The sequence below is a fragment of the Pyrus communis genome, chromosome 10 (assembly GCF_963583255.1).
Source record: "Pyrus communis chromosome 10, drPyrComm1.1, whole genome shotgun sequence".
In the NCBI taxonomy this organism is placed as follows: Eukaryota; Viridiplantae; Streptophyta; class Magnoliopsida; order Rosales; family Rosaceae; genus Pyrus; species Pyrus communis.
Window position 1 is genome coordinate 12,672,318 of NC_084812.1, and position 24,403 is coordinate 12,696,720.

The following is a 24,403-nucleotide window of genomic DNA, read 5'->3' on the forward strand; positions in this document are numbered from 1 at the left end:
ACTCTTCATGCTATGCTAAGAAGAATTTAAAGAGAATTTAAAGAGCATTTATTCGTCTTCAATCATGGAGTATTACGTTTCAATTATTTTTAATTGATTAAATTTTGGTTTTCTTGAATTCATATACTTTTATTGATTAAATTTTTTTGTTTTATGTTGAACATGATACAAGCTTTGAAGATGGAAAGCCAAAATTGAAGAAATAATTTTCTGCATCAAACCAGTTGATCATTATGATCACACCATAATGCATGATCCAACTTTACGTTTTTCAAATTTTAGATTCTACATGAATTGTATATGCATTATAATCATAATCCCATTGAATTATGTGAATTGATATTGCTATGAATTGTAGTAAATATGCATAAATTTACTAGAATTGAAAAAAATATATGCTAGGGTTTGGGTGGAAATTCACCGACCCGCGGCACCAAGCCGCTGGGCTCCCCTATGCCGAGCCGTGAGCCGTGAGTCAAGAGGGCCTGCAGCCCTCCGTTGAACCCAGAAACGCGACGCCACATGGCGTTGTCCCTGTCCTTCGATTCGGACCCGTGAACCACCGCCTCGGCCACCAATTTGGTGTAGCCCAGACTAACTCCGATGACCTGCAGTCATCGTCGATGGAGTTTGTGGCCGAGATTTTCTTTGAAATCTCACCTAAGTTTGAAATTTCGATTGCAATCCCACGGAGTTCTCCGTTTGGGGATGTTGAGGCTATGCCTCCGCCACCAAACGATGGTTCTTAGGTGAACCACCGTCTCTAGCACCGCTCCCTGACCAAGAACACGGCCACTTGAAGTGGCAGCGCCGGTCCCCAATTCGGGTGACCACACCCAGTGTTGCTGGGATGTTTCTTGGTCCAGACCCGAGCCTACTGGGCTTGTTCTCCTTCGGCCCGCAACAACAACCATCTGGGCTTCTCCCAAGGTCTGCCTGCAGCAGCCCAGCCAACGATTTTTTTTAGCCCGTGACTCCACATAGCCCAACCCTGGGCCTCTGTCCCACTAGGCTTGCATTATGCAGCCCACGCACGTGTAAAACAGGGCATGCAGCCCTTACCACCTCTCGGCCCGCATCTGTCCCAACCCAATATTAGCTTGGGCCTATTTTTGTTTTATTATTATTTTTTATTTATTTTTTTATTTTTTTTTTTTTTTTTGTAGTTTATAGTTTATGAGGGCTTTGGTCCAATGCCTTGGGACACCAATTATATTGCCTATTTTTAGGCTTTATGAGTTTTTGTTATAAATTGGCAAAAGTTAGAGAAATAACCTTTACTAAGAGCGAGGGCTAAGCGGGTGCAAATATTACACTGTTTAGTTTTTTTAATACTACCATAAAATTATTGCAAATGTGAAAATAAGAGATACTGAAAGTAGTATATTTCCTTCCTTTCTCTTTTGGTGTTCGTCAACTTTGAACAATCGAAGTGCTCTATTTATAGAGCCACTTCAATGGAAACTTACAAAAGGGTTACTATTTAGCATATGAGTCTTTACTATACATATGTGGGCAAAAATACACACTATTTACAACACGCCCCCTTGGATGCCCACATATCAACACAGTTGCCTCGTTAAAACCTTGCTTGGAAAACCTAGTGGGAAAAAACCACATCGAAGGAAAAAAAGTACAACTTTACTTGGATTGTTGATATGGTGTTAAGCATGCTTACGTTGTCTCGTTAAAACCTTGATAGGACAAAACCCAGTGGGAAAAAATCCTAATCAAAGGAAAAAGAGTACAACATGCATGTGTCATGAATGCTCCCCCTGAATTGTATCTCCCTCTAATTCCGCATTCTTCAAATTGGTAAGTCGATGTAATCCGATTTCCTGCACTATCTTCTGAAATGTGCACTATGGTAGAGACTTGGTGAATAAGTCTGCCAAATTTTCATTGAAACGGATTTGTATGACTTCAATAACTTTAGCATTCTGAAATTCATGTGCACTGAAAAATCTTGGAGATATATATTTAGTCTTATCACCCTTGATGAATCATTCCTTCATTTGGGCAATACAGGCTGCATTATCTTCATGGATGACAGTTGGAGTGTCTGTTTTTGAAGGTAGACCACATGAATTACGGATATGATGGATCATTGATCTTAACTAAGAACATTCACGACTTGCTTCATTCAAAGCAATTATTTCCGAGTGATTGGAAGATGTTGCAACTAATGTTTGCTTTGTGAGCGCCATGAAATTGCAGTCTCTCCATTATTGAACACATATCTAGTTTGTGAGCGGGCTTTGTGTGGATTAGAGAGGAAACTAGCGTTTGCATGTCCAACAAGGATCTGGTCATTCGTGGACTTGTCTGAGTAGAAGAGACCCATGTCTGTTGTCCCACGAAGGTATCGTATAACATCTTTGACTCCCTTCCAATGACGAATTGTTGGAGCAGAGCTATATCTTGCTAACAAGTTGACTGAAAAAGCTATATCTGGTCTAGTACATTGTGCTAACTACAGTAAAGCACCTATTGCACTCAAATATGGTACTTCTGGACCAAGGACCAGTGCATCATCTTCTTTTGGACGGAATGAATCTTTCTTAATGTCCAAAGAACGAACGACCATTGGGGTGCTAAGTGGATAAACATTGGCATGCCAAATCGTTTCAACATTTTTTCAATGTAAGCTGATCGATGGACCAAAATTCCATTAACATAATGCTCGATCTGCAGGCCGAGATAATATTTTGTTTTCCCAAGGTCTTTCATTTCAAATTCGCTTTTAAGATATTCAGCAGTTTTATTGAGCTATTCAGAGGTTCCAACTAGATTCATATCATCGACATATACTGCCACTATAGCAAATCCAGTATTTGATTTCTTAATGAATACACAAGGGCAGATGACATTGTTGGCGTATCCTTCTTTAATCAAATACCCACTCAGATGATTGTACCACATTCGTCCATATTGTTTCAGCCTATATAATGATCGCCTTAATTTAATTGAGGACATTCCTCGTGGTTTGTTAGTTGTTTCAGGCAACTTAAGTCCTTTTGGGACTTTCATATATATGTCAATATCTAATTCTCCATATAGATACGCGGTGATGACATCAATAAGTCGCATGTTTAGTTTTTCTGAAACCACCAAACTTATTAAGTAACGGAATGTAATTGCATCCATTACAGGAGAGTATGTCTCTTCATAATCAATTCCAGGTCTCGTGAAAAACCTTGTGCAACGAGTCTTGCTTTGTATCTTGCAATCTCATTTTTCTCGTTGCGTTTCCTTGCGAATACCCATTTGTAACCCACGAGGTTTACACCAGGTGGGGTTTGGACTACTGGTCCAAAAACACTTCGCCTTTCCAAGGAATTTAATTCTGCCTAGATTGCATCTTTCCACTTAGGCCAATCATGTCTCTGTTTGCATTCATTAGCAGAACGGGGCTCAATGTCATCACTTAATATAATTTCAGTGGCTATTGCAAATGCAAACATGTCGTCGATGATTATTTCATTTCGATCCCACAATTCATTAGTACATGCATAGTTTATGGATATTTCTTTGCTTTCATGTACTTCTATTTCTTCAGGGACATGTGTCTCATCAAGGACATTTTCTTTTTCTGGAAGTACGAAATCATTAATTCTGGATTTATCATTCATTTTCTTTTCTTGAATGATTTCACTTGGGTTTAACTGTGCCCTCATCTTTCTCTTTCGAGGGGCTAAATCTTTTGAACTTGGGGGTTTACCACGCTTCAGGCATGCACTAGATGAATCATTCGCTACCACTTTATTTTGTCCAATAGGGACATCAATTTTTGCAGGTGCATTTGCAGCTGGTACATGTGACTTTGTCATTTTCGAAGCATCATTAAATGCATCTGGTATTTGGTTAGCAATACTTTGAAGGTGAATGATCATTTTCATTTCATTTTCACATTGCATGCTTCGAGGATCAAAATGAGACAAGGTGGGAACAACCCATGTTAGCTCTTGCCATTCTTCTGGAACGATCTTTTCTCCCCCTAACGAAGGGAAGATTGTTTCATCAAAGTGACAATCAACAAAATGATTTGTAAACATATCACTTGTCAAGGATTCCAAATATCTAGTGATTGATGGTGAATCAAAACGCACATAAATTCTCAGTCTGCACTGAAGTCCCATTTTAGTGCGTTGTGGCGGTGCAACAGGCACATAAACAGCACAACCAAAAACTCATAAATGTGAAATGTTTAGCTAATGCCCAAACACGAGTTGTATTGATGAATAATAGGTCTCAATCTAACCAATGATGCAACATGTAATATGGCATGTCCCCATGCAGATAGTGGCAATTTTGTTTTCATGAGCAGAGTGCGGGCTATTAATTGAAGCCGCTTGATAAATGCCTCTACTAAACCATTTTGAGTATGGACATGAGGAACATGATGTTCAACATCAATGCACAGTGCTATACAATAATCATCAAAGGTTTAAGATGTAAATTCACCAGTGTTATCAAGTCGGATTAACTTAATGGGATGATCTGGGAACTGTGCTTGCAACTTAATTATCTGAGCAAGAAGTCTCGCAAAAGCTACATTTCGAGTAGACAACAGACAAACATGTGACCATCGGGTAGATGCATCAACCAAAACCATAAAATATCGAAATGGTCCACAAGGGGGTTGAATAGGCCCCTTGGATCATTTGCAAAAATGATGGGGATTCAGCATCAACCTTTAGTTGTTATGGTCTAATTACCAACTTCCCTTGGGAACAAGCCTTGCAAAGGTTATCATTTGAGACAGCAATTTGTCTGTTCAATAATGGATGTCCATTAGAATTGGTAATGATCTTACGCATCATGGTGGATTGTAGATGACCCATACGGTCATGCCAAAGCATATAAACTTTTGAGTTCATGAACTTCTGGTTCATGACAGTATATGCCTCAATTGTCTTTATATATGTATAATACGATCCACTTGATAAACTATGCAACTTCTCCAATATACACTTCTGGGTATCATTGGAGGTAATGCATAAATATTCCACATTTTCTACACTTTTTATTTCAATGTGGTATCCATTTAGACGTATATCTTTAAAACTCAACAAATTTCGAGTGGATCGAGTAGCGTACAACGCATTCTGTATGGACAATGTTGTTCCATTTGGTAACACGATCTGGGCTTTTCCTGAGCTTTCAATTATATTTGATGGCCCTGATATTGTTGTTACATTTACTTTTGCAAGTACCAAGTTCGAGAAATACTTTCGATCTCGAAGTATTGAATGCGTGGTTGCGCTGTCTGCAAGACAAATGTCTCCGCCATTGCTATTGTTTTGAAAACAACCATAATTTTTATCCATGCTTTCTGAGTAATGGAAATTACGGTTAAAAGCAGTTTATTCATACTGGAATACTACTTTTATTGAATTGAAAATGCGAGCATTAAACCATAAGTACAAATAATAAGAGTACATTAAATATAAATGATTCAATTGGACCCATAAACTTCATTCCCTCTTTCAATAATAAAGTCCGAAACATCCAGGTGGGTTATGTTCAACTGTCCTGATAAATCAGTCACTGGATCAAGTATATCAATCGGTTTAGCCTAGTTGAGGAAATTGATCGCGACACCCTTCTCCTTGAGGGAGACTTGATACAGATTCACCAGATGTTTTGCAGTACGACAGGTACGCGCCCAGTGCCCATTGCCACCACACCTATGGCAAACTCCTTTAGGATTTCTAAGAGTGTTCATATGAATTTTGCCTTTTTGGCGATTTGCACTCTTAAAACTCGTGCATGTAGTATGCCTTGGAACCTGGACACCATGGTTCTTGCCTTTCCCATTCCACCAGCCTCGCTTGTGGCTATGTCCTCATTTGTAATTATTACCACGAGAGGATATGGTATTCCCTTCAAGGGAAGCAGCATTCACTTCTGGGAATGGTGCAGATCCAGTAGGCCGGGACTGATGATTCTTCATTAGAAGCTCATTGTTTTGTTCAGCCACGAAGAGTACATGTATCAACTGGTTGTACTCAGTAAATTCTCTTTCTCTATACTACTGCAAGAGCACATTGGAGGCATGAAAAGTGCTAAAAGTCTTTTCCAGCATATCATCATCAGTGATCGTTTCTCCACAGAGCTTCAACTAGGAAGTAATTCTGAACATAGCAGAATTGTACTCAGCTACCGTCTTGAAATCCTGGATCCTTAGGTGAGCCCACTCATAACGAGCCATTAGAAAAATCACCGTCTTCTAGTGATTGTATCTATTTTTCAGTGCCTTCCAGAGGGTTACTGGATCTTCTACCGTGAGGTACTCGCTCTTCAGTCCCTTATCAAGGTGGCGACGGATAAAGATCATGGCCTTCGCTCTATCTTGAGAGAATGCACTGTTATCCTCCTTAATGGTTTCCTCAAAATTTCCTGCCTCCAGATGGATCTTGGCATCCATTATCCAGGTAAGGTAGTTCTTTCCAGTAATATCTAGGGCAACAAAATCAAGCTTTGCCAAGTTCGCCATTTTCTTTTCTGAAAGAAAATTGAGGTGTATAAGAACTTGCAATAATATACATTCTGGAGGAATATTTTGTTAGAATTTCTGGTTCGTACAAATTTTTCATTTTGATCTTCAGGCCAAAATGATAAGTACTCGAAACTTCAGGCTCCAGATTCACATGATTAATGAGAATGACGATTGTACCGCACCATTTTCATCGGAACAAGCATAGGATGGGCGATTATTCCGCACCACTTTAAACAACAGGAGAATTTAAATATACAGAGCAGGGTGGACGATTATACTACACCACCTAAAATTGCGATAAAATTTAAATATGCAAAGCAGGGTGGGTGATTATTCCACAACACCTAAAATTGCAATAAAATTAAATATGCAAAGTAGAGTGGGTGATTATTCCATACCACCTAAAATTGCAATAAAATTAAATATGCAGGATAGGATGGGCGATTATACCGCTCCACCTAAAATTTGCAGTAAAATTAAATCTGCAGTCCAAGATAAGCAATGATACTGCACCATCTTTGATTACATAAACAAACACTGGGTTAGTAGTCAATAGCTACACCAAACAAGAAATCAAAGATATAAATAATTGTTATGTTAAGAACTTGAGCAAGCATGGTGCAAACAGTTCTTCGCGAGGGTATATCTAACAGTTGAGGTAGAAGAAGAAGAAGAACAATTTAATTCTTAGAGGAAACATTTTTTTCTTTTCTTTTCTTTCAGCAAAGAGAAATGAGAAATGGTTAGAGACTCGTGCTGATAACGTGTTATAAATAGACAAAAGTTAAAGAAATAACCTTTGCTAACAGCGAGGGCGAAGCAGGTGCAAATATTACACTGTTTAGTTTTTTTAATACTACCACAAAATTATTGCAAGTGTGAAAATAAGAGATACTGAAAGTAGTATATTGCTTTCCTTTCTCTTTTGGTGTTCATCAACTTTGAACAATCGAAGTTCTCTATTTATAGAGCCACTTCAAATGAAACTTACAAAAGGGTTACTATTTACCATATAAGTCTTTACTACACATGTACCCACTATTTGCAGCAGTTTTAACTTTTTTCACCCAACTTTTAATTTTGGCCCGAAGTCCAAATAATTAAAATATAAATTCTATACATATTTGCATATTTTCTTGTTGCTTATTTTTGTATATATTGCATTTGTTTGCAGGTATTATGAACTTGAAGTTCAAACTTCCGAACTCGAAGTTTCGGAAAAGTGCCATAGAAACCTAAAGTTTCGTAGCGTGCAACACTCATGTTGAAACCCGAAGTTCTTCATGCTTAAATCTGTTTAAACCAAACCATGTCTTAGAACTTGAATGTTCTAACTTTAATGTTTATGGAAATTTTACTTCCTAAAACACCAATCACATTCTTGTTTCTACCATTCAGCATATTGTCGAACCATAACAAGTTCGATTTAACTGATTTGGAAGTTTCGAATAAGAAACTACTTTATATGAATACAAGGACATCCCGCTTGACTACGACTAGTTGTGAAATCATTGTAGCCAGTTATGGTGTAAATGAGTAGAATACGCATCCGCCATGATCTTCATTCAAAGACTTACGCTTGAAGCATATTAAATGGAAGTACCTCAGTGCTGAGGATTCCATAGCTCTTTGACTCACTTTGGACCTTTTTCCAATCATGCAAAGATAAATTCTTGCCCAAAGCAAATCATGATTGAAACTTGTACATCCATAAATAGGTACAATTCTGAGGTTTATATTTGATCGAATTTTGACTGGCACAGTTGTGAGAGAATGGTACCCCAGCAATTCGGCTGGGAGTTATCAAATAGTATAGACCCAGTTTCGGCTAGAGTCTACCGAATGGTGGTGTCTTGCTTGGGTAGGGATACACTGCAGTGCATGCTATACTTTGGCAGAGGTGCACAGAACATTAGTTCTCTTCTTCGATAAAGGCTACCGAACAGACCCCTCCAGTTTTGGCTGGAGCCTACCGAACCCAAGTCTAGGTCTGTCTCTCTCTCACAATCCCATTTTGAGTTTGTTTTACAACATATGGTAGAATCAGGCTTGCCAAAAGGTGGTATCATGCCTGAAGCATGATCCCTGACACCTAAAACTTCAAGAATAAGGGATAGTACTCCCGAACCTGAACCTTGCAGAATCTAATTAAGTTTTCATGAAATATATCATTGGTTATGCATTTTTCTGTGCTTTTACCAATGTTGTTGAGGAATACCATTCTTGTGGTCAATCTGTTAGACTAATTTTGCTCTACCTAACACATTTGGAAGAGCAAAATTTGACATGGAAAGCCTATTGGCCGAACCCCCTTATACATTTGGTTTACTTTGTGAATAATTTATTTTGTTCTCGAATTTAAGATTAGTGTTTGGATGTCACTATTATTCTCGAATAAGAGTTAATTAACGAAAATTACCACATGTGACTACAATTAACTCATGCTTAGGTATGTCTTGTGGGGAAGTTAGCAGTCTGGTTTTTTGCTAACTTCATACCTAATCATCCCCTGACAACATTTCAGGCTTATCCAACCTGATTGTGAGGCATGATATTTCCCTATATTGTCCAATGGTACTAATTTTACCATAAAGGGAAGTTTTATACTCACTCGTTCCGGAAGAACGCCTTTTGAGTTTTAAGGATATTCGAGAGTATTATTACCATATTGAAACCAATGTAGAAAAATGGAATAAAATTCCTTAGCATATTAACAAATTGCACTTCCCACAAATATAGCCAACAACGTATTCTAGAGAAGATGGAACACTTAGAGTGGATTATACCCATTCAAGCCCCTATGTGGCCGGCTAGAAGCCCGCAATTCCAAAGGAATTTTCGCTATGGATGTATGTGTGGGATATCTAGGATGATCCATGATGCGTCGTTTTGGGCATCCTAATAAGTAAAGACATCAAACCTAGTCGCGTATCATACCTTAGCACCCTCTATCTATTTATACATGATTAAAAAAGAAGACATTAGTGGACTGATTCGACCACCATACGGACCATTTAGATACTTTATAGTATTGGCTGATGCTTCTACACGTTGGTCACACGTGTGGCTGTTGTCCACAAACTGCATTCTCCACACTGGTATCTCAGATTAACAAGCTCAAGGCTCACCACCTTGATTATCTAATCAAATTTATTTGATTTGATAAGTTGGAGAATTTACATTGAAAACGTTAACCTCCGATAGATATTGCATGTTCGTTGGGTTTTGAAGTTAAACATCCAGTCCCATGTTCATTCCCAGAACGACCCAGCAAAAGCATTCATTAAACGCCTTCAAATGATTGTGCGATCGATTGGCCATACGTACCAAGTTCCCGATCTCTGCTTGGGGCCATGCAATATTACAAGCAACCATGTTGATTTGCCTGAGGCCCATCACGACCTAACCTTATAAAGCCCATGTCAGTTAGTTACCAGATACGAACTCGACATATCGCATCTACGCGTTTTTGGTTTTGCAGTCTATGTGCTATTTGTGTCGTCCTTACATACAAAAGAACAATAGGGTCCACGGGGAAGAATGTAAATCTATGTCGGTTATGATTCTCCTTCTAATATTCGTTACTAAGAACCTTTGTTAGGTGATCTCTTTACCGCTTGTTCTGCGGATTGTCACTAACGTCAACGTTCCTAAAGAACGACGCAAATTATCATGGACGTCCCCACTATGTCTCATCTCGATCCCAATCTAGATCATCAGAGTATAACCAGACACTTCCTCTGATCTAGCAAAAGTAACGAGATCACATATACCAGCTACAAATGCGTCTGCAAAGAAGAATGTACCAAACGTACTACGAACCTTCATCGTGAAAGTAGGAAAGCCACAATTATGGCTGACCTTCGTACATTGGCGGCTGGCCAATCAATTTATCCTACGCCAAAAACGTGGTAGATCACTCGATTGGAGGATTCACCTCCCCAAAAGTAGAGGAATGTTACACGAATGAATCCGACATTCGATCGCTGTCTCGATCCTTTTCATCTCATGAGATTAAATTCGAATTACTCCCGAGACCTGAAGTTCTTGGTCCTGTATACTAGTTTAGATGAGATATGGAATTGGAATAAGATTATCATAGATGATGTTTCATTTATATGGTAACTACCGACATAAATGAAAAACGACGATAACGAACTGCATTCCGTTGATTAATGTCAACATAGAACTGATTGGTCAACTAGAAGAATCAATTAATGATGAATGAGATGAATGAAATAATGCAAATGACGCCTTGTGGCGCAAGGTTTCTCTCATACACCATGTGATTGATTGCAGCACTATAAACGTGGTTATAGTATCTTTGGGATCTTGATACAAACCTACATGGAGTTTCCAAATGACTTACATGTACTGATTCAAATAGTTATAGACCACAAGAACACCCTCTTGGTTTTCAAGAGGCCGTCACTTTACGGAGTAGAACTATCCGGGTGGATGTGGTATATCCGTCTAAGTGAATATTTGACCAGTTAGGGATATATGCCCCTGTGTGTACAAAATCTGAAATGGCTAGAGTTGAGAATACTAACTCGCACCTAAATCAAACTTTAAGATTAATGATCTTGGGAAAACTCGACATTACCTCGACCTGAAGTTTCGAGCTAGTTCTAATGGTATTCTGGTCCACCACTCAAACTAGACCTAGAAAGTGTTAAGTACAAGTATACCCTGATCGTCTGTATGCTACGTGCAAAAGAGACCTTTATAGAGGGTATGAAGCATAAGGTTCCATATTAGAATGTAAGGCAGCCATATTTAAGTACCATTGGCATTTGTTGTACCTAGCTCAAATGCACTAGAATCGGACATCTTATGTGCTGATAATCTTTTGGCATAAAGCAGCATTGCGCCTAACACACCACCACCACCAAATTTGGTGTTAAAGACGTTTTTCTGTTACTACGGATTTGGGCTTATCTATCCCTATGCATCTCAGAATAGATCACACCCCCTTGATTTTCGGAATGATGCCTAGCTTGTGGGATTCGCTGAATCAGACCATCTGTCTGATCGCATAAGGTATGTTCCCGCATGGTTATGTCTTTACCATTAAGGAACACCGTAATATTTTGGAGGTCCAGATAAACCTTTTGTTGCGAAACCTTTGAATCATTCCAAGACTCATTGTATCTCATCACGTGAGAGATGTAGTCAAGAACTCTTATTCAAAATTCCTGCTTTTTTTTATCCATAGTTGAGTCCCAACAACGATCCATGAAGACAACATCGTATGTATCGACTAGATCATAATACATCCAACAAGTCAACACCAGACATATTATGTCTACATTAGCATGAGCATCAGAAGATTAAAGTCAAGCAGTCCAATCCCAGACAACCTTGCCAACATCTACATGGAGTCACTGCCGAATTCTACTTTCCAGAAACTTGTCCAAGGAATTGGTATGCGTAACTTTCTCATTTGCGATGATTGTAGTTTCATTTGGAAATTTTGTCAAACTCAGGGGGAGTATCCAGAAGTATACTCACTTGATCTTAATGTACTATTTTTCCCTATGATTAGGAGCATTTCTCCCATTGGGTTTTTGCTACCTAACTAGATTTTAACGAGGCACCCATCCTGGGCTAATCATACCCTTGTGAGTTCTTCTACTTACGTCCAGAAGACGTATAGTTTTGACTTAATGCAACTTCTCACTTTTCTCCTTAGCCTATGAGCTTTTGTCCCACCTTGGGTTTTGCTATAGCGAGGTTTTGTGAGTTTTACCACCCATGCATTCTTCCGTTTGTTTTGAGACTCGTATTCGCTACTTGTGCTGACTAGACAAAACGACTTCATCAACTGCTTCTACATTTGCCTGAAGAACTGATGCACCATCTACTTTAGTATTTGCACACTCAAGGGGGAGTGTTGTGACATATGTTTTTATCAATATGTGATTGTGTAAATCCTAAGTAGAGATAAAATAGGAATCCTTTGGGATTTAGAAAATCTTTCCTAATGTATTTTGTATTACTTGGAAAGCAAGTTTTTCTCCTCCTTATTATTATAAATAAAGGCACAAGGATTGGGGAATTAACACACAATTCCTCAAGTTTATTCTCCAATCTCTCTCTTCCCTTTGCCACACCTCTCTATTAAATATAAGCCACAACATGAAGTGCAATTTTTGTTATATTTTTATAAAATAAAATGAATGATGAAACTTTATGAGTGTTAACACCAACTCCTTTTATATTTGAGATTATGTTTTTGTTCAGAATTAGTTGTTTTGGAATGTAAAATATGTTGAAACCTTGAACTAGAATTTTTTGGATTTTAGGGTTTATGAACTGTAGACAAAGCAGTTGTGGATTAAAATTTAAAGGTAATATTTTTTTTGTTTTAGCTCCAATTCCACCCACCCGTAACTTTTATGATACTGGGCTTTTGCCCAATTCAATTGATATAGATTACTCTTAAATTTGGCCCATAAAAATAGGTCCATTTTGTGACACATTGGTTCTCAGACAGTTCACACCATGTCAACAAAACAAGAGAGTTCATCACAATACAAAAATATAAAACCAGATGAATTTTTTTTAATTGAAAAACCAGATGATGTTTAGCAAACTTGTATTGGTGTTGGAGAAGTCTCACATGGGAGATAACTAAAATAATATATAGTTTATAGGGTTAAACTCTGTTTACTACTCTCATGTTTCATGGTTTTCAACATTTAGTACATCAAGTTTTTTTCATCCCATAGTCATACCTAAAGTGTTAATTTTGGAACAGTCTCATACATCCGTTAGTCAAACTGTTAATTTTCCCGTTAAGTGATGATGTGGTGCCTATGTGGATAATGACTGGATGCCACGTGTCATTAAAAATATTAAATTAATTAATTAAATAAAAGTTAAAAAAATTAAATAAATAAAAACCCATCCCTTTCCCCCCGAGCCCCCAACCCAGAAGAAGAAGAAGAATCCAGAAGAAGAAGAAGAAGAAGAAGAAGAAGGAAAAAAAAAAAAAAAAAAAAACCCAATCCCGCTCCCAACCTAGAAGAAAAAGAAGGGGAAAAAAAATCCAATTCGTCACTTTCAAATTAATGGAGATCTACCAAAAAACCAGTCCAAAAATCATCTCAAACTCAAACTCCCCATCTCAAAGTATTTTCGAAATTCACCCACACTGAAAATCCCAAAAATATGGAGTTCATGGTCTAGGTTCATGTTCGCGATTGCGGGGCGAAGTGGGGAAAACATGTTGGTACCGGGGGGGGGGGGGGGGGGTGAGGGGGACGAATTGGGTTTGGGCTGCTTTTTTTTTTTTTTTTTTTGCCCTTTTTCTTCTTCTTCCTCCTTCTAGGTTGCAGATTCAGTTTTTTTTTGTTTTTTTTTTCCTCTTTCTTTTTCTTCTTCTTTTGGGTTAAGGGCGCGAGGGGAAGGGGTAGAAGGGATGGTTTTTTTTTTTTTTTTTTTTTTTTTTTTTAATTTTTTTTTTATAATTTTTTTTAACTTTTATTTAATTAATTATTTTAATTTTTTTAATGACATATGGTGCCCAGTCATTGTCCACCTGGGCGCCACATCATCACTTAACGAGAGAATTAACAGTTTGACTAACAGATGTATGAAATTATCCCAAAATTAACAATTTAGGTATGACTCTAGGATGAAAAAAACTTAATGTACTAAATGTTGAAAACCACTAAACATGAGGGTAGTAAACAGAGTTTAACCCTAGTTTATATGTGGGTGGTTGCTGCTAATATTATTGAGAAGTTTTGTGATAAAATCCTAAAACTAGTAAATAGGTGGTAAATTTAAGGACAAATATCAAAGATATTGGTGGTGGCCCATTTATCATGGTATTAGAACAAGTTTCCACAGGAGATAAAACAAATAATATATAGTTTATACGGGAGACATTCACTACTAATGTCATTTAGGCAAGGAAGTCATTTCGCACATTTTTTTTTTCTTCTCGTTTTACATAATCTCTTTATTTCTATTTCTTAGATTCTTACTTTTGATTTATTCAACTTAAATATTAGAATAAGAAAAACTAAGCGCACAAAACAAAACAAAAAGGTGGGAAAATCACTCCCCATATTGAAAATGTTAATTTTTTTTAATAAGTTGTAGAAATTTTTATGAAGATTTTTGTTCTTTGAATTGCCCTTGGCCTAAAGACAAACTGCTCCGATGCGAAAAAATTGGAGGCAATTCCAAGGAAGGTAGGCCATCTCCAATCGAAGGATCCAGATGATCGAAAACCGTCTCCAACCGAGGGCTAGGCCAAAGGGCTCGTGGGCCTCACTGGACAAAAAAGGGCCAAAGGGCCAACCAGCTGGCCCAATCTAGCCCCGGGCCAGGCTAAATTTGTCATTATTCTTGTCGGTTATATTTAACAACATTGTACTTATTCATGTTGGTTATATCCGACAGTAATGGTAGGCCAAAATTTCAAATACAACAGCTAGTTACCGTTGGATTGAATTTTTTTTTGGGGCAAATTTTTTTTTTTTTGATGAATTTAATTTGTAATTTTTAAATTTAAGTTGTTGTGACATCCCACTTCGCCCAGGGGAGTGATCCTTATATGTATATTCTCATCCCTACCTAGCACGAGGCTTTTTGGGAGCTCACTAGCTTCGGGTTTCGTAGGAACTCCGAAGTTAAGCGAGTAGCGCGTGATAGCATTCCCAGGATGGGTGACCCATTGGGAAGTTCTCGTGTGAGTTCTCAGAAACAAAATCGTGAGGGCATGGTCGGGGCAGAAAGTGGACAGTATCGTGTTGCGGTGGTGGAACGGGCCCTGGAAGTGGTCCCCTTGGGTAGGGATGTGACAATTTGGTATCAGAGCCTAACCCTAGTTGTGGTGTGTCGACGAGGACGTCAAGCCCCTAAGGGGGGGTGGATTGTGACATCCCACATCGCCTAGGGGAGTGATCCTTATATGTGTATTCTCATCCTTACCTAGCACGATGCCTTTTGGGAGCTCACTGGCTTCGGGTTCCATAGGAACTCCGAAGTTAAGCAAGTAGCACGCGAGAGCATTCCCAGGATGGGTGACCCATTGGGAAGTTCTCGTGTGAATTTTCAGAAACAAAACCATGAGGGCGTGGTAGGGGCCCAAAGCGGACAATATCATGCTACGGTGGTGGAGCAGGCCCGAGAAGTGGTCCCCCCCCGGGCGGGGATGTGACAGTTGTAGTTTTTAAATTTAAATAATAAATTATGTATGGCCTTATGGCCCTTTGGCCCTCGGTTGGAGACGGTTTTTTGTGACAGGGCTAAAACGAGCCCTATAGCCCTTTAGCCCTCTGTAGGAGATGAAGACAAATATGATCATGTACTATTCATTAAAATATTAATATCTTGGAGGGCCAAAGGGCTAAAACAAGCCCTCTAGCCAGCCTTGGATTGGAGATGGCCGTAGGAGCCCTTGCAGTTGCCTTGCCTCCTGAAGCTAGGGCTTGAGCCCACGTGAAACCGAGCAGACAAGGGGGCCCCACGTGAAGCCCAAAGCCTTCTTTTTTCATGTGGCACCTCATGGTGTCCCAGCTTTTGGAGAGAGATTCTTTTCATATCCCTTTCTCCTAATCCACCAAGTCTAAGGATCCGAGCTATTGAAATTTGATCAAACGGCTACAAACAGGGGCTTACTTTAGAAGTTATAATAACTTTACCGTTGAATCAAATTTTAATGGTCCAGATTCCCAAGTTTGGTAGATTAGGAGGAAGGGATCCGAAAATGATCCCTTTCCACAGTTCTCCTTCATAACCAGGCTCTTGTGGGGCCTGTCTTGCTCACCATTTTCGCACAACAGTTTAAAAAAATTGAAAATTTTGCAACGCTGTTACGTTGAGCTTTGTGGAGCCTCTTATTTCAAAAAATTGAAAAATTCAACGACCAGGATAAATCCAATTCTAAAACTTTAAAGAAAATTATTTGAAAAATAAAAAAAAACTTATAAAGTTCACACTTAAAAAGTCTTATAAAGTTCAACACACTTGCAAATTAAACATTTAAAAGTAAACAAAAATCTACAGTGATAATGACATGTGGGGATAAGACAAAGATAACATTAAAAAAATAAAAAAATATATTTGTGAATAGTAATCATCTTTGTCCTTGTCTTTCTTGCTTACAAATGGGTAGACTTGTACAAAGACAATTACTATTTAGAGTGAATAATAAAGGCAATTTTATTATCTTTGTCCTTGACTAGCAGGTGAAGATGCTCTAAGAAAGAAGTAAAAGTGCAACCAAATTCAGCCTCTTGTGACTTATATAGGGCTTAGGGTTCTGCTGAAAAAAAAAAAAAAAAAAAACTTATTTGAAAGGGATTGTTAAGGTGTTGTTACAAACCAAAATCATATGATGTTATTGTGTTAAAAGATAAAAAAAACATGACAATGTGTGATACGTTTCAAACACCACTATCATAACGTCCTTATTACATTTATGTCCAATGTGAAAGGGTTTGGATTTTCCTTTACAGAAACATCATACTTAGACCATTTCCAACCAAAGGAAGGCCAAATAGCTTGTTTTAGCCCTCTGACATTTCAAAAAATTAATATTTTAATGAAAAGTACAAGATCATATTTCTTACCATCTTCAATCGAGGACCATATGATTAAACATAATTTATTATTTAAATTTAAAATTTACAACAACTTAATCAGATATTGTTATATCATTGCCTATGTTATCCAAAACTAATATTTTTCTTGTTTAATCAATTGTTAATGCATGGCCCACTCAATCCTCATAAATTAATATTAATCACTTCACATTCTTCACAACCAATTACGTATTACTGTGATGGAGAATATTGGAGACCAACTCGATGGATGGTCAAAGTGCACGTGCATGCACAATTGATGTGGTGATGTAAAAAAATGGCACTGGTGGTACGAGTCAATCTCTACTCTTATCATTTGTCCCACATCGGTTTTGAGAGAGATTTTGGCAAGCAAACATGCTTATAAAAGGATCATCCCAACATTGAGCCAATTACCATTCAAGGTCTATAATTAAGTACTTCTTAAATGATTTCGGCCCAAAAAAACAATTATGATGTCATCATGATGTTAGCATGTGGCTTAGCCCCAACCTAGTTGGGTTGGCCCTTTGGTCAATTTTTGTCCAATGGGGCCATGAGCCTTTTGGCTTGGTTTTTGGTTAGAGATGGTTTTCGTATCTTACAATCCCAATAGATGTAAACCTAGTAATAAAAAAAAACACGTTTAAACCCATATATGTAGGATGTCTTTAAGGGAATGAATTCCCATTTTTTGGATAAAAATAGAGATTAGTTGCGGGATTTACACGACATTGAATTTTAACTATTCGAACTATCTATTTTTCAAGTTGCATCTCATAGATCATTCTTGCAAAATATTAGCTAAATTGGAAATATTTAAGACATGTAATTAGGTTTAAAAAAATTAACGAATATTTTGTTATATAAGAAACAATGAAATTTTATTTTGATAATTAAATAGGCAAATGATTTTAGATTGAATTGAATTTTTGCAAAGATGATCTATGAATCGAGACTTACAAATTAAACAGTTCAGATCGTTGAAGTTTAATGTGGAATGTGCCTCACATCTAATTTTCATTTCTTGGAAAAAAATGGAGATCCCGCGTAAAGAGTCTACACACACACACCCCCCTGGGAATGTGAGAATCGTAGTGATCGAATTAGAATGGCTTTTAATAGACGTTAACTCACTTTCTTCCTAGTATGTGTAGGGATTTTCCTCTACTATGAGTGGATTTGAAAATCTAGTTGGGTCAATGGGTCACCTCCTGCTCTCCTAATTAGGAGGGATGCCTAGAAGATCTATGAGTCTTATGCTAGACTCAGCCTTTTTTTTCCCACCCAAATCTAGCAGAAGAATAAATCTTTAGGCATATATAATTCCAAAACCTAATCAATCAATAAAATGTGAAGGAAATTTGTAGCAGCAGCTCTGGCTTCTAGATTTTGCAGTTATACAAGTAGCTGTTGAGAGAGAGAGAGAGAGAGAGAGAGAGAGAATCTTAATCTTTGAATGTGACATGACACAGTTTTCCGTGTGTCTGTGTCTATGTGCGTGTGAGAGAGAGAGAGAGAGAGAGAGAGAGTAATAGGGGTTTGAAGATTTGCAGAGAAATGGGATTGGTTAATGGAGGACTTTAGGAGGGGCACTTAAACGGTGAGAAGGGTATTGTCTTGCTCTCGAAATGGAAAAAAGGGCAAAGAGCTTTTAGTTTTAGTCCCCATGCATAGGTAAATTGCATACACACACACACACCCACCTCTCTCCTCTCCTTTCCTCTCCTCTGGTCGCTTTCAGTTCGGTTGCTGTCCATTTATACTTCTTTTCCTTTTGACCCCTGACCTTTTGGCCATTTCTCTGCAAATCTTATTTAGATTTTGTTTCGACTTCACGTTTTCATATGCCAAATACCACAACGTCCCCTTCCTTGGTGATGTGCATCATTTCTTCACTACTCTAAACTTACCATAAAGGACTAAATAATTATTAGCATTGCTAGTTCACATTAAAGAAGTTTATTCTAATGGACGGATAGCATGTATGCACGACCATTCACAAATAAACTGAACTTTTTTGTTATTTTGTATCAACCAAACTCATTTGTGATTTTATCTACATGATAAATGTGAGATTCGGTTCGACGTACTAAAACATCCTTTAGAAAGAGATCTTTATATGTAAACCTTCTTATTAATCATAAGCAACTACAAACACTAAACTAAAATACTCATTAAATCTCAATAAGTTCTCGATGTCCTTGTCGTGGTGGCTGGAAAGAAGAAGAATAAAATGTGTAGTAACATGTGCATAGACCTTAACTTTACATTTATATATACACACGCACAACTCTAGTGAAACTACCCGTCACCGATACCAATAGGGTTCCCTTAGCCACCAATTCCAACTACCCATCACCAATAATATTTGTGATAAGTCTATCGATTTTTACACTCTTATTTTGTATGTACATATTCTTCATTTATTTTTATATATGTTAATTTTTATTTTCTTGTTAAAATGAAAGTGTGAAAATCTGCCAAAACTTCACTAATATTTAGGTCAAGGAAGAAATCCCACAGCTCTTTGTAAATTGTTTCACTTTCGAATTGGACTGTACAGTTTAACATTGTCGTCTGAGTTGTAATCGAGAAGCTGCCTGCCCCATATTTGCACTTTGTTCCTTCCTTTTTGTTTCACTAGATTTTTTTTTTTTCCAATTTTCTGTACCTTGTCTCTTCTCGGCTCAAATTTTGAATTTCAAGCCCAAACAATAACCTATGTAATTTAAAATTTGGCTATGATAGCCGATTACGATTGTTGATTGGAGCTATATGCGTAACCATATGCAAATCAAGAATTTGACATCCTCATTCACGATAAATACCATTGTAAACAAGTCCATTTAAAGCCGGCCGATTATGATTGAAATAACATATTCCCTCGAGTATATTCTAGTACGCCAATATAATAAAATTAGCAACAAGAATTATACATCTTGGCGCAATAAACACAGTTCATGCATGCCTTCTTATATAAGGTTTATGCAATCCAATCCATTATTCAATGACAAGGGAAATCAAAGAAACATGAGTGCTTCTGACTCTAAAGTTGTTCTAGTCACAGGTTGTGCCAAAGGTGGCATTGGCTATGAGTACTGCAAGGCTTTCGCCGAGCAGAAATGCCGCGTCTTTGCCACCGACATCTCACACCGCATGAACGACATAGACTTAAGTCCTTCAGAATACATTGACACACTTGAGCTTGATGTGTCTTCGGACGAAAGTGTCGCATTGGCCGTAAAGACGATTATTTCCAAGTACGGCCGCATCGACGTTCTTGTTAATAATGCCGGAATAGGAAGCACCGGACCTCTCGCCGAGCTTCCATTAGAGACTATAAGAAGGGCTTGGGAGATTAACACGCTTGGGCAACTGAGACTTGTACAACAAGTGGTGCCATACATGGCATCACAGCGCAGAGGCAGCATCGTAAATATCGGAAGCGTTGTGGGCAAAGTGCCAACACCATGGGCAGGGTCTTATTGTGCAAGCAAGGCAGCAGTGCATGCAATGTCAAATACTTTGAGGGTTGAACTGAAGCCGTTTGGTATTGATGTTGTGCTGGTTATGCCTGGGGCTGTTAGATCAAATTTTGGGAGTGCAAATGTAGAGAGGTTGGGCGGTCAGGATTGGAAACTATATAAGGAGTTCAAGGAGGCCATTGCTGAGAGAGCCAGGGCTTCTCAAGGAAGCAAAGCAACGGATGGTAGTGTGTTTGCTAGGCATGTTGCACAGAAAGTTTTGAGTCCCAGACCACCAAAGGTTATTAGTTTTGGTCACATGACTAGTTTGTTTGCTGTGCTTTCTTGGTCTCCTCTTTGGGTGAGAGATGTCTTCTTCTCAACTCGATTCAAATTACATAAGAAGCTATAATTATTAATACTCCACAATTCATTGGGTTAATGCATCGAGGTTCAAGGACAAATTAATATCTAATTTCGTTTTTTTTTTCTTTCAACTTGTTGTTTTCATTACAATAATTATCTATGTACTTACATGATGTAGCACTCTACGAAAAGATTAACGGTTTTGACCGTTTCTCCGATTAATTTCTGGTAATTAAGTATAAGGGTATTATTTGTCAAGATGGCCAACCAAGATGAGAACTCGAAGTAATTTTCGGATAATCTGAAACATAGTTATGTGGCCTTACTATTTAACTCAATTTATAGCATATAAATTTTTATTAATATATCTAGAAGTGGCGACATGAATATTGTGTCGTTTAATCTTATTATAATATGTGAATTGATATACTGAGTGATCAAAAGTCTTATTATAATACGTGAATTGATACACTGAGTGATCAAACAAACATATATAGAAGAAAAAAAATGGTAAATTGTTGTAGACCTAATTTACTGAACTGTAGTTAGGACTAGAGAGGGAGAGGGTCGGTGGCAAGAGAGAGAGATGAGAGAGATGTAATTCTGAGGTGTATGTTGTATCACCCAATTGTGCCTTTATTTATAGTAGTAGGATAGGTTAAATCCTTACCCTCATAAGATTACAACTCTAATAAGATAATATCTACTAAAGAGAATATTCCAAGAAATCTCTAGATACACTAGGATTTACACAATCACAATCCTAATCTAATAGGACTGCAACACTCCCCCTTGAGTGTGTAAATACTCAAACAAAACTTCGCATCAAGTCTTCAGCAGTTGAGGTAGAACAATTGATGAAGTCATCAACATAACGGGAGAATGCGCGTCTAAAATTTAAAGAAAGTATGCATTGGTAGTAAAACTCACAAAACCTCACTATGCTAAAACCTAAGGCAGGCAAAAACCTAGAGACTAAGGGGAAAAGTGAGAAGAATGCATAATGTCTAAAACAAACGTCAAACGAGACGAAAGTAGTTAACTTAACAGAGTATGATCATCCCAGAATGGGTGCCTCATCAAAACCTCATTAGGTAGCAAAAATCCAATGGGAAAAATGCTCATAATCGTAGGAAAAGAAGTACATTAAGATCTGAAATCATTGAGAAGTCCTTCATAAACCTACGGTAGAAACCTGCATGCCCAAGAAAAGAACGAACCTCCCTGACAGTAGTAGGGAGGGGTAAAGAACTAACAAGTTCTACTTTAGATTTGTCAACTTCAATTCCATTTTCAGATATGATATGGCCTAGAACTAATCCATGCGAAACCATGAAATGACATTTTTCCCAATTTAAGACCAGATTAGTTTCTTGACAACGTTTTAAAACTAGGGACATATTATGTAGACATGTATCAAAAGAATCACCATAAACTAAAAAATCATCCATGAACACTTCAATTATTTTCTCAATCATATCAGAAAAGATACTTACCATACACCTTTGAAATGTGGCGGGGGCGTTGCAAAGTCCAAACGGCATCCTCCGGTATGCAAATGTGCCAAATGGACATGTGAAAGTCGTCTTTTCTTGATCCTCCAGAGCAACTGCAATTTGATTATATCCAGAATAGCCATCAAGAAAGTAATAATGAGAATGACCAGCTAACCTTTCTAACATTTGATCAATGAATGAAACTGGAAAGTGATCCTTGCGTGTGGTGCTGTTTATCTTCCGATAGTCTGTACAGACTCTCCAACTATTTTGCACACGTGTAGGCACTAGCTCACTAGCTTCATTCTTAACAACTGTGACTCCAGATCGCTTTAGAACTACTTGAACAGGGCTCACCCACTTGCTGTCCGAGATAGGATATATGATGCCAACATCAAGAAGCTTGATAACCTCCATCATGAGTGGGTTCAAACGGCGTTGAGCTTCCCTTGTAGGTTTTGCACCTTCATCCAGCATAATCCTATGCATACATGTAGCCGGATTTATACCTTTGACATCTGCAATGCTCCAAGCTATGGTAGTTTTGTGATCCTTCAGTACCCGGATCAGTTTCTCCCCTTCTTCTGCTGTGAGTTGTGATGATATAATGACCGGTAATGTTTCATCCTCTCCCAAAAATGCATACTTCAAATGTTCAGGAATTGGTTTAAGCTCCAATTTAGGTGCCTGAATCACAGAAGGAAGAATTTTTTCATTAGAAGTAGGAAGAGAAATAAAATAGGAAGAAGACTTACCACGAATTAGTGAAAGAGACTCAAGGTCTGCCACTGTCTGGATTAATTCTTCTTCAATGTGCTCAGAATAATTAAGTTTTCCATGTGTAATGCTATGCACTAATGCCTTCTCTAAATTGTCTTGTCCCACACCTTCATTAAAACAATCCTGCACAAAATAGTCAAACGCATCAATAGACAAACAAGATTCAAAATCACTAGGGTACCTCACAGCATCGAAGATTTTGAACTTGACGTTTTCTCCATCAATTTCCATGGTTAAAGTACCATCGTAGACATCAATCTTCGTACGCGCCGTTCTAAGGAATGGTCTTCCCAATATAAGAGGAAGTGCAGTAGGCATAGGGTCATGTTCCAACTCAAGAACAAAAAAATCAGCGGGAAAAATAAGTTCAATCACTTGCACAAGTACATCATCCAGTAGGCCTTTGGGATATATATTTGAACGATCTACCAACTGGATTACTACCTTTGTTTCCTTCAAGTCTCCAAGGTTTAGTGATTCATACACTAAATATGGCATCAAATTGATGGATGCCCCCAAATCACATAATGCTCTCCCAAACTCTTTCCCTCCAATTACACATGGAATGGTAAAGCTACCGGCATCCTTCAACTTCGGTGGTAGCTTTCTCTGCAAAACAGCTAATACTTCCTCGCTTAATGCCACAGTTTCTTGATCATTGAATCTTCTCTTGTTCGTACAAAACTCTTTAAGGAACTTTGCATACTTAGGCACTTGTTTTATGGCATCTAAAAGAGGTAAGTTCACTTGGACTTTTAGGAAAGTATCCAAGATTTCCTTATCAATTTGCTCTTTCTTAGACTTCATAAACCTACGAGGAAAAGGAATAGGGACACATGAGTTAAATGAATTTTGAATTTCTTTACTTACCTTATCAAAATCTTTTTTGTTCAATTCTGTATCTTTATGAGACTTTTTAGTTTCTGTTGAAGCCTCATCTTGCTCAAGATTTTTGGTTTGTTGCTCCCCTTGCTCATTTGTATCTTTTCTAGTCCTCTTTTGCATCCTTGGCTGCTCAAAAACTTCTTTTCCACTCCTTAAAGTCACAACATTCATCTGCTTCGCATTTGGATTCACAACGGTTTGGCTAGGCAACCTTCCTGGTTGGTGTTGTTGCCCCATCAAACTTGCTAACTAACTCATTTGGCGCTCAAGGTTTTCAATTGCTTTGTCTGTTTTCTATTGATGAGATTGAGTAAAGTTAGCTAA

The 24,403-nt window shown here is 38.0% G+C and overlaps 3 protein-coding genes across 3 annotated transcripts; 1 reads left to right on the plus strand and 2 right to left on the minus strand.

Annotated features, from left to right (window-relative positions):
• Positions 1–5,848: 5,848 nt before the first annotated feature.
• On the minus strand, positions 5,849–6,499 carry LOC137747875 (uncharacterized). Its single transcript, XM_068488012.1, has 2 exons — positions 6,275–6,499; positions 5,849–6,034 (listed from the first exon to the last, which is right to left on the minus strand). The coding sequence occupies exons 1-2, from the start codon at positions 6,497–6,499 to the stop codon at positions 5,849–5,851; spliced, it is 411 nt and encodes a 136-aa protein (XP_068344113.1).
• Positions 6,500–20,118: 13,619 nt separating this feature from the next.
• On the plus strand, positions 20,119–20,969 carry LOC137747876 (short-chain dehydrogenase ptmH-like). The gene has a single exon (XM_068488013.1). The coding sequence runs from the start codon at positions 20,119–20,121 to the stop codon at positions 20,962–20,964; it is 846 nt and encodes a 281-aa protein (XP_068344114.1). The 3' UTR covers positions 20,965–20,969.
• A 1,428-nt stretch (positions 20,970–22,397) lies between these two features.
• On the minus strand, positions 22,398–24,316 carry LOC137747878 (uncharacterized). The gene is made up of 2 exons (XM_068488014.1): positions 22,590–24,316; positions 22,398–22,527 (listed from the first exon to the last, which is right to left on the minus strand). The coding sequence occupies exons 1-2, from the start codon at positions 24,314–24,316 to the stop codon at positions 22,398–22,400; spliced, it is 1,857 nt and encodes a 618-aa protein (XP_068344115.1).
• Positions 24,317–24,403: the final 87 nt, after the last annotated feature.

Bases quoted from the DNA above. Each gene is read 5' to 3' on its own strand.
- LOC137747875 (XM_068488012.1), bottom strand. From the start codon at position 6,499: ATGGCGAACTTGGCAAAGCTTGATTTTGTTGCCCTAGATATTACTGGA. The intron at 6,035-6,274 runs GTAACCCTCTGG...CTCTTGCAGTAG, and splicing joins ACCTCACGGTAGAAGATCCA to TATAGAGAAAGAGAATTTAC.
- LOC137747878 (XM_068488014.1), bottom strand. From the start codon at position 24,316: ATGGGGCAACAACACCAACCAGGAAGGTTGCCTAGCCAAACCGTTGTG. The intron at 22,528-22,589 runs GTTAGCTGGTCA...ATCAAATTGCAG, and splicing joins ATTGATCAAATGTTAGAAAG to TTGCTCTGGAGGATCAAGAA.
- LOC137747876 (XM_068488013.1), top strand. From the start codon at position 20,119: ATGAGTGCTTCTGACTCTAAAGTTGTTCTAGTCACAGGTTGTGCCAAA.